The sequence below is a fragment of the Dicentrarchus labrax genome, unplaced genomic scaffold (assembly GCF_905237075.1).
Source record: "Dicentrarchus labrax unplaced genomic scaffold, dlabrax2021, whole genome shotgun sequence".
NCBI lineage: Eukaryota > Metazoa > Chordata > Actinopteri > Moronidae > Dicentrarchus > Dicentrarchus labrax.
This window is the reverse complement of record NW_026136703.1, coordinates 12469860-12480447: the sequence shown is the minus strand read 5'-3', so window position 1 is coordinate 12480447 and position 10588 is coordinate 12469860. Positions and strand designations below refer to the sequence as shown.

Sequence of the window (10588 nt, the reverse complement as noted above, 5' to 3'; positions counted from 1 at the left end):
CCTGAGCTAGGCTACTGATATTTCAGAGCCATGGTTTATAACTTGAAACCTCAGTCAGATAAAGGATCAATGAGTCAGGCATATGATGATGAGAGTCCCCCCCCCCAATTGCCTACAGCTAATAAACCCCATGTGACTAGTGTAAAGAAATAACAGGAACACTTATTCATCAGGTGGTTGTGTATTTACTTTGATCTTGTTTATACTCCTACCTCTTTTAACCCCTATAAGATCATCTGTCTTAATCCTCTTCTGTTATGTCTTCTTTGTACACACCGGAAGGAATAAACAGATTGGGAAAAACCCAGGCATGTGTTGCTTTGGACCACAATGAGTGATGTCATAGCAGGTGTTTTACCTTTTGGCAAATGGTGTAAAACATTGTGACATTACTGACTGTGTTGCGGCAAAAACGGCTGAAAGATTAAAGCTGCGGGGAGCAGGGAATTTTTCTTCCCTGGTCATTGAAGAAGTCCATTTCACCCCTGTTGACCTTACCTATTCTGTTTCAAACACACACGTCAATATACACTCACAGCCACGCGGCAAATCAGCCAATGAAATGTTAACTGAGAGTAAGATTAGTGGATTAACATGTACCAAAGTAGCTTGTGTAAGAAGAGAGCGTTACCGTAGCCACTGGGCCAGTCAGCAAATCCCCAAGGCAGACAGAGCACACCGAGCACCCAGCAGACAGTGCTGCACAGACCAAGAGTAAAGTTTAACAGAGCTACTCAACAACTAAACCACTTCTCCAAGTAAGTACAGAGAATCTAATGAATCTTTACAATTTTCTCAATGGACGCTCTTCAAAATATCAAACCAGATTTCCGTTTTAATCTGTTCCTGCACAATCCATTGATCTAAATATGGAAACATGTCTATGAGAGATTTTCCAGGTGTGTATTGTGAGTTTGTACTTAAGTACAGAAGTTATTTAGCCCTGAGATAGCATAAGTACATTACATTAGGCATGGTTAAAACAACTCTAGTATACAGTGGAAAATGTTTTCATCAATGATCATTTGTTTCTTTTGCTTTAACAAACCATAGGTATCAGCATTTTCTTTCAGTAATGGTCCCTTGATCCCACCACGTGAACTCTGGTCTCTGTCTGGACCCCTGGGGCTGAAGGCAATAATGCTGGATACAGAGGGCCAGTGGTCCGAGGCGTTAGCCAGCAACAACGTAAGGGCCATCATCCGCTGGCTACGGAAGCTTACAGATGAAGGTACATTCGGACCATTGGGCTACCATAAAAGCAGTCGTAGAAGTAGTAGTTCTGTAGTGTCCAGCACTTGCAAAAACACTCACTATGAATTCCCTGTTGTTTGACTCATTAATATTTTGATCTCCAATAATATTGTGCTGCAGGTGAAGTACACATGGAGGGAATCCTACTGACTTTCAGTTGCTGGGTGCAAAGGACATCAGAGTTTGCTAAAAAGGAGTTGTTAACCCTATGTAAGAACATGTTCCTTCATCAATCATGTTTAAATGTTTGAATTATAAAGCACACACTAAGGCTCTCCCACAGGTTTCAGCCGCTGCCAGGGTCTGTGGATGTTTTTGGACCGGAGCTCTTTCACCAGAGTGCACATGCTGCTCCAGAGACTGAGAAACTTGCTCACCTTGGCCCAGTGGGCAAGAAAGCAACTCAGTTCAGCCCACCTTTGGCATGGTATGCACTTATATATTATATTATTATTATTATTATTATTATTATTATTATTATTATTATTATTATTAATAATAATAATAATAATAATAATAATAATATATATTTGTGACTGCATTTGTAGTCCTAACCCTCTGACATCTCTACTTGAATTTACTTGAATTTCTATCTTTTTATTTAGGTGTGGGTGTCCCATGCGTGGTGTGCAGGGATACATTTTGCTCCTCAGACGTCAGATGTGGCTGCTGGAACCGAGAGCACAGGGCTCTAAAGCAGCACATCTGGCTGGGACGGCTGGTTCAGTGGTGGGGCATCATGGGGCTTCTGCCCAAGTCCCCTGGTACAGATACAATCACACACATTACATTATATTGATAGGAGGAAGTGTTGCGACGCCTCTAAAGGTTTTTTCTGTTCCCTGCTGTTGCTGTCAGAGGCTCAGGAAGTGAAGCGTATCTCTCAGATGTGGAAGGAAATGGGTCACAGCCATCGGAAAGCTTGTCTCGAGACACCTGGGTAACTCGAATGATTTCATTTGATGGAGAAATTCTGACCCATTGTACTTATTTTCTACCTCTAAAGTTTCCCTTTTCTTTTATTTCCTCTGCTTTTTTATTGTCTTACATTTGACTAGAAGAGAGGAGGGAGAAATGGGAAGAGTCAGGTCTTTGATACAGGGGATGGTGACTGAGCTGGACAGACAACATGGGTGCATTTGGACTTCTGAAGACCGCATAGACCCATGCTATCCTCCTCCTAATCTACAGGCCCTGCTGAAGCTTGTGCTGGTGCCTCGTATCGACAACATGTCTGTCCAAGCACTTGTATCCATCCAAATACATCAACAAAGCCCTCTGAGGGCTTATATGTGTATATAAAATATAATTAATTTCATTGTTATGTAGTTCTTAACCTTTATGTATCACAGCTCATGTACTTTGTCCTGGATATGGCGAACTTTCTGCAGTGCAAAGACGACCTCCTCAAGTCTTTCTGCCATGCCTTCACTATTCCCTCCAACTTTTCCCAACAAATAAGGGCCTTCTGGATGATTGATCATGGACACAGCAAGGTAAATAACCAAGAAGAAAAATTTATTTCATGATTCTGATTTTGATGAAGTCATTAAAATGAACATGTGCAAGATGACTGTCATGCAAGTGCGATTGAAGGGCCAGTTAACCATCCCGCTGATTACATTAGTGTCCTTGTTTCAGCAGCCATAATGGTCTGCAGGTGACACTAATGGGCCACCTGAGTAGCGCATATGATTGATGTAATAACGCTCCACTGTGCCACACATTAGTGAAATTATAATATACCTCTCTTTTAGAAGAGGGGCTGCTTTCATGGATGACAAGACATGTTCCAGTTTCTTTCTTGATAACAACAAGTAGGAGATATGTAACTGACTACGCGTCAGTCAAAAAAACCTATATATATAGCTTTATATCATGTTACATCTTACCCAGGCCTCCATGGAGCTATTACTGAGCCCCAGAGCTGCTCTTCCCTTGCTCTCCTGGCAGCATCGTTGCATCATCCACTGTCTGCTAATGAGGAAGCAGCCTCAGTTGGCGTTAAGGTACCTCCACTGGACCAGACCTGCAATAGAGAGCGTTGGGGATGCCAAGCTCTGTGCGGATGTGCTATTTCAAAACAGGTACATTCTGGCACAGTAATGGCTTACTGGTCATATTTTTAGTCATAGAATTATCAAGTCACATCTAAAATGATCAAGATTATTTAGTCACATTTGACTTATTGTTTAATTGTGTGTTGTTGACAATGTCTCTGGTCTCTAGCTGTGGTTCCGAAGCCTGGGCTCTGCTGAAGAGAGGCCACACAGAAAGCAATGACTTGGTCATGTACTTCGACCAGGTTTGTAAAGGATTTGGTCTGTGTACGGAGGTTTTTAAGTACATCCCTAAAGGGTTCAATGTAGGTGATTGTCTTATTATGCAAGAAAACATATGTACTAAAGATATTCAGCCTTGAAATGACTTTTCTCCCTAAAAATCAGGATGAAGGAAAAAGTGTAAATGGGATTGATACTACAACGATGAACAAAAGTAAGGCAGATTAAATTAATAGAATATTTAACTGTATCAGGTGAGAGTTAAGTGGATTATATTTAACCATGAGATTTCATTTTATATGACCATTGAACAGGAAGGCCACCCTGCCCACTGTCTGCCAAACTGTATCAGGTTCAGAAAGTCAACACAGTGTCCCCTGAGGAACTGGTCCAACTTGTCAGAAAGGCTGTGATGGAAGTGAGAAAACCACATCCCAAGATAAGGTACTAAGAATGCAGATGGCAAGTGGATAAAACAGAGGTTCAATTAAGTTCAAATTTGTTCAGAGATAATTTTTCTGTGTTCTTCATTCCAGTGAGGTGGTGTGGCCAGAGCACACAGAGAAAAAATCAAACAGCAGAGAGATGTTTCTGTCAACCCAGGCTCTGCGTCACCTCATGCCCAGCCCCTCCCCAATGGACATGGTAGAAGAAACTGAGCAAACAGCACACACAGATGAACCAGAAGAAGGACGGCCTATTCAAAATGTACACATTTTCATTGTCCCTGCTTAAAGATGATTTTTACAGCATGGGATTTTGAAATAATGCCCTTTGTGTGTTCGTGTCCCGGCAGCAACCTGAGTCACCAGACCACATTTCTTCTTCGGAGGATCTGAGCCCTGAGTCTGTCTCCTCCTTCACCTCAGCCTCCTCTTTGCCTCTGTTGAGACGTGAACGCCCTTATTTGTATGAAAGTACCTTGACTCTGCAGAGGATCTCTTATCTACTCACTGATGGAGAGGACCAAAGCAGGGAAGAGGAAGACGAAGAGGAAGACAGCAGAACCCCTTCATCAGTTGACCACTTCCCAGATTGCCCTGAGCTGCCAGCGACACTAGATGGCGCCACAGAACCCATTTTCCTCAGCAACCTGAACAAAGACACTTTGGTAGAGCTGATGCTGTCTGCAGAGGGTAAGCTTTGTGTTAGATTTTATTTGCACACCATGCACGTTAAGAGGCAGTCGAAAGATAAAGAGAAACTTCAACTCTTTTCTAGATGGAGAAGAAGATCTTAACACAGATGTTTTCTCAAGTGAGGACTTTCTCAGTGTTGATCCAGTTTCAGGAGCTACCATGAACAAAACCCTTTCTGTAAATAAGAGGTCAGAGGTCAACTTATCTCTCACTATAATTGTGATGTATTTGTTTATTTGTTAGGATCCCCATTAGCTGTACCCTGAATCACAGCTAGTCTTCAAAACAAACCAACATGTTAAAAAAAATCATACATTAAACATTACAGTCAACCCAAATGACAAACGTAAGAGCATATTACATATTTGATTTTATTAAAACATACTTATGGTGCACTGACCACCGGCAAGTAAATAAAATGATATGTGTTTCTTATGGTTCTGTTTCAGAATGAATCTTCCTCAGTTGCTCTACAGCAATGACGACAGCCAATCAGTGCTGTATCTCTTTGAACCCCAGGTGGAGAGTCAAAGCTTCTTCTCACCTGACACTGGTATGTAGGTGTATCCAGTGAGAGAAATTCTCAAGCTCAGTTGTGGTCCACTGCAGTTCACATATCTGCATACCTGCTGTGAAGGCGTGTCTGAAGAAATTGTTCATGTTCCCCCAGATGTCACTGATATGTGGAGCTCTGCAGTGTCACTCGACCAGAAAGAAAAATCTGATTGCATCCCTTATGAGACTTTCAGTTTTAGTGAAGCAGTCACATCTGACTGTTTCCTGGTGGAAGAACATCATCAGGTATGTGCCCTCTTTAACTAAACAGCACATACTGTAAGATGATTATCACTGTCTTTTCCAATATGTGCCCAGAAAACATATGAGCATCACCACCAAGCCATGTCTGACACTCCTCAGGAGCTGCTGACTGCCCCTAACCAGAACCTTCAGTCAGAGGATCCTGTAGCCACTGACACAGCAGGGATGGGTCAGCGGGACATCTCATTCCTCACCCCCGGGTGCAGCTCTATCTGCCCTGAACAGCAGATCTCTGGTCACTCTCTGACCCCCATCCCAACCTGCAACATTAAAACCACCTTTGCTCCTTTTGAAACCTCCAATGAGAGCCCCCTCAAAACCCAATTAAAGAAGGATGAACCTTGTGTCCAGAGCACCACAGCCTGGCTGGATCATAGCAAAGGGGTCAACTGGTGTAAACAGGACCTGGAAACCCGTAGAGCTGCCATTGGCCATCTACCTACTACAGAACCCGGAGCAGCTATCACACCAGGTGAAGAATTTTATATTTTACAAGATTTTTTTATCTTTGCAAATAAACAATGCTTCACATATAAAACCATATATAAATCTATGTAACCATATGGTGTACAGTGGTCAGTAGAGATACTACAATATGTGCTACCAGTTGCTTTAGAACAAAACATTGCAAATGGTCATTAACAATATGCTAATTAAAAAACATTTATGTCATTATTATGCATGTATGTGTGTTTTGGGCAAACATAATTGTATGTCAGAGGTGTAGCAGTCCACTGCAGGGTGCAGGACACACGTACATGTAGCAAAGGTGGGGGGTCTTGGCTGCTAGGAGAAGGAGACTGGTGAGGAAGTGAAGTGTCAGAGATTGGTTCCCTTAACCTTGGTGCAGCAGTCAGTCATCCATAAAACAACCCCCTCTCCCTCCCTCCCTCACTGCCACACGCTTTCACTGGGGGGGTTCTCTTTCTACCACAGCCCTCCCTCCATCTGTTGTGTTGTGCTGATCACCGCTGGGCCTCAGGGATCTACCGCCTATTGCCCCATGCTGATGCCCCAACCTTGTCACTGTGACAAGGGTTAAAGACATAACTGGAGCAAAGTTGCATAAAACTAAAAGAATAGTGTCAAAGTTTTCCCACACATCAATTTTGTGTGACATTTCCAGCAATGGATTATTACAACTCATGAAATTCCAGTATTCTGATAGTAATTGATGATGAAAATTCTGACAATGTTTGTTTGTGTTTCGTTTCTGTTCATTCGCAGATTACAAGAAGCCTTCACTTGTACTGAGCCAACCATATTCCTACAGTCTGGTCAACTTTATGGACTTCACTGCAAAGCAAAAAGGAGACAACAGAGGTGGCAAACAGGTACATTGATGCTGGGGTGCATTTATCATCAGGAAATAACAGTAGGGGTCACTATTGTTCCAGTTAAGAGGCTTGACAGATTCTCCGATTTGGATGATCTCATTTCTGGTCCCTGAGGATTTTGCTTCATCACAACCCAGCAGGTGCCCTCTTTACTACCCTTCATCCCCCTTTCTTCTGTCCTCCAGCATAAACACTATTGCTTTTAAGATATCTGCCTACAATGATGTCATTTTCCAAATATGAAGGCAGTGTTTCAGGGGATGTGAATCACTTGCATTGTATCTTGAAGTACAGAGTCAAATGTGCATGAAATACCACACCATGTAGCTATTATATATTTGTCAAAAATACAGTATTGACACTGATGTAATCCCCTGTTTTATATTACATAATTTTACTGTTTTCTTTTGCACTGACTTTATACTGCTAAGCACTGTAATATTGTTGCACGGATATGACAGGGTAATTGTTTTACTGAGATTTCATTGGATAATTGTTTAATTGGGACGCGGTCAGCTAATTATTTTGTTCAGAATTGGGGACCATATGGAGCCTGGCAGGTGAAACATAATTAGACCATGTTAATTTATGATGATTATACCTTGGGCCTGAGCAGCCTATACTGTACACACAGTGTGTGTCTATCATGGCCAATCTATTTTGCTTGTACTTTGCATGCTTTTAGTGAGTGCATTACATTCATTAACTTGTAGTCTCAGTGTGAGTGTGTGCTTCCAGAGGGTTGATTTGCTGTTAGTGTTATCTAATTGTTACTCCAGGCCAGAAACGATATTGCGTAGGATTTGCTTAAAGGAGAAATATTAGTGAATAACGTGTGAACATTTATTTAAGAAAAACCCTTAATGGCTGATCTATTTAATGCCAGAATGGCGAAAGATAAGAAAACCAGGATATTAAACATTGTTATTAGTGCAAGCTATACATTTTGATCTCGTCCCATATGACCTCATGCAAGACCGTTTATGATGGTTATTGTGGCACAGTTAGAAATTAGATATTCAACGTGTTGAAAACAAAATCATCTTTCAAATTGTAGAAGCTCACAAAGAGATCATGACCGCTAAAAAAGATATTGCAAAATGAAATATTATCGACTTTGCTGTCTTTATGAAAATGCCAATATTTAGAGAGAGAGAGAGGCGGGGATTGGTAGTGTTGGGTGATGTTGCATGTTGAAACATTCAGGATTCAAGGGGAGATGAATGGCCTCTATTAGGAGCATTTAATCAGTGCTCCCAGTCCCCCGCGCCCCCTGGGGAAAGATTAATGGGTACAGGATATTTCATCAGTCCCTCCACATCACTGCCCAGGATATGAGGTTGTAATTGTGTCTGTTTTTGCTGTTGTTTTGTGTTACAGGCAGACAATGAGGAGCCCGCAGGTTGGAGTAGTTTGGGGAGGGGTTCACAAGGTGCCATAAGAAGTGGGAGAGCACGATTAAGGAAAGGAAAACGAGTGAAGAGAGCCTGAGGATTTAGTACATCTATGAAGCACAGGAATGCGAGTGGAGGACTGAACTAAATGAGAAATATATTCTCTAAATCTTTGAACATGATGTATCTTTCTTTTGATGCAGAAATACATTTTGAATCCAAATCTGTATATTTGATCTATTAACTCAAGGCAATACCATAAGGATGAACTCACACCTGATTATACAGTAGGCTTGATGATCGCCACATAGACTTTTCACCTTGACATGATCTCCCCCTTCTCATCAATCAACTGGTCAGATTGTTCTGATGCTTGCCACTGCTGCTGCTATCAGCAGCCTTTCCCACCCAGTGATATTGTCCTGCCACACCCTTTTTCTTCCACTGTAATACCACGTGTCAGAAACACTCACTCAATAATGAATTTCTCAGGAATTATTGATAGACATAAATTATTGAATATTTTGCTAATTAAAACTCCAGTTAAAAAAAAAATGTATTGTGTATTTTTATTATCTGGTCAACATTACAAGGATGTGTGTAAGACCACTTGAAGCATCAATGCACTACATTTAAAATGCAGTGATGGTGTCCTTGAATATTATTCTGCACTTAAGATTCTTCACTGTTTTTTTTCCTCTTGAAAAAAGGATGTTTGCTTTGCTGCCATTGCATCTCATGAAAAATGGATGACCTCCTAGTGCTTTCTGCTGCCCATAGCTCCCCATATTTGCACAGAGCCCAGGGACTGCATTTGGGTTAGCATCCTCCTCCCTCCCTGCCTCCCTCTGTCCCTCCGTGGCTTGTTCTGGGGGTGAATAACTTAACACATATTTCAGCTTGACACACTTCTGCTCTGGGTCTCCCCTGGGTGTCCAGTTCACGAGCCCACACATGCTGTATTATTTAAAAGTGTGGTTTGGAGTTTTGTGCGTGTGTGTGGATGTGCATGTAATCTCCCATGTTTGTAAGGGGGGATGTCATGGAGTTATTAGGACTTTCCCTATGACCTTGCAGGTGTGGCAACACATATGATACCAAATAATGTCTGTTTTTCTGTTGTGTGCTTTGATTTTTCTATTAGACAAATTGAGAAAATGCTGTTTAACCAGCAGTATCACAATATCATAACAGAAAGGTTTAAACTACAAAGAGATTTATTACAGAAAATACTAATCTGGACAATTTATCATACACCCAAGAATAATGATCTGCCCACTCCAAAAAAAGCCCAAGGAGAACGAAACATAAGTAATGATATCTAATGATCCTAAAAAGCAAACCAGCTCCAAACGTTGGAATGAAATCAACTTTCAGGCCAAGACCACATACGCACATAAGCACACACACCCAATAACTCAAGCTAATCTGAGAGCTGATAACATCATGAAAATCAGAGTGCTGTGCTGCTGCAAAATGACACATAAATCATGTGCAAGGGTGAAGATGCAAAATGCTGCAGTTTGTATGATGGATACAAATAGCCGTCTAATATCTAGAAAGCTCTCATATAAATACTTGTCTTTGTGTTGCATGGGGTGTTTTGCAGGAAACTGCAGTACAAAATAATATTTTTCTAACACAAAATGACTCAATGCTAGCCTCTAAACAAGCTGGTCACTTTGCTGTTTAACATTTTCCACCTAAAGTTGAAGGTTTTTACATTTTCTAATCACAATCAAAGCATGATTTACAATTAACTGAAGGTCTTTTCATCCCAACATTTTGCACCATCTGTAGACTGCACATCAAGGCAATGATCATACATCGAACATGAAAGAGAGGTCTGACTATGCAGGTGCACCATGCAGTGCCCACTGGAGGGCACTGTGAGCGGCACTGAGGCTGGGTGGCCAGGGAGGTTGAAAGACACCTTGGCCAGCTCACCAGATGGGCTCAGTGAAGCATGTCAGATGGCTGTGACAGCTACCTGCCCTTCCTTAAGGACTGTCACCATGTATAAACAAACCATTACTCTAATTTGTGAGTGCACTGCCTTATATGTGTGCACAAAATGTGTATGTGTGTGTGTACAAAATATGTACCCCCTGAATGAACATAATTGGAGAGTTGCATCTAGCCTGCCATAAAATACATGAAGTATTTGCATTAATCTCTTAAACCCCAGCCATGCTGTGCAACCAAACTTGTTCATATCTAAATCATTTTATCATTTAAAAAATGCCAGGCTGAATTTTGGGGAAATGGTTAAAATGATGCACAGAACAGGTAGGCTATAATATTTAAATCTGATGGAATAGTACAGCCATAAAAACTGTATTTTTCTGATTGTAACCACAATA

General features: G+C 41.4%; 1 protein-coding gene across 5 annotated transcripts; it reads left to right on the top strand.

Moving 5' to 3' along the window:
• The first annotated feature begins 658 nt into the window (after positions 1-658).
• On the top strand, positions 659-8768 carry LOC127361465 (uncharacterized). Of its 5 annotated transcripts, none has more exons than XM_051396116.1 (20): positions 659-758; positions 1054-1231; positions 1375-1464; positions 1538-1681; positions 1860-2018; positions 2113-2194; positions 2316-2502; positions 2607-2750; positions 3151-3341; positions 3484-3619; positions 3702-3750; positions 3851-3980; positions 4073-4244; positions 4333-4672; positions 4758-4863; positions 5125-5228; positions 5346-5476; positions 5594-5966; positions 6722-6828; positions 8212-8768. In XM_051396116.1, exons 2-20 carry the CDS (start codon positions 1141-1143, stop codon positions 8320-8322), a joined length of 2847 nt encoding a protein of 948 aa, XP_051252076.1. In that variant the 5' UTR covers positions 659-758; positions 1054-1140; the 3' UTR covers positions 8323-8768. The 5 variants fall into 5 exon arrangements, with proteins under 5 accessions (XP_051252076.1, XP_051252077.1, XP_051252074.1 ...); XM_051396117.1 differs by having other exon boundaries at positions 2313-2502; positions 3484-3559; XM_051396114.1 differs by having other exon boundaries at positions 2313-2502.
• The last annotated feature ends 1820 nt before the right edge of the window (positions 8769-10588 follow it).

Coding starts and splice junctions, on each gene's coding strand:
- LOC127361465 (XM_051396114.1), top strand. CDS start 1,141: ATGCTGGATACAGAGGGCCAGTGGTCCGAGGCGTTAGCCAGCAACAAC. Junction 4,673..4,757: donor GCTGATGCTGTCTGCAGAGG/GTAAGCTTTGTG, acceptor ACTCTTTTCTAG/ATGGAGAAGAAGATCTTAAC. Junction 5,967..6,721: donor CGGAGCAGCTATCACACCAG/GTGAAGAATTTT, acceptor GTTCATTCGCAG/ATTACAAGAAGCCTTCACTT.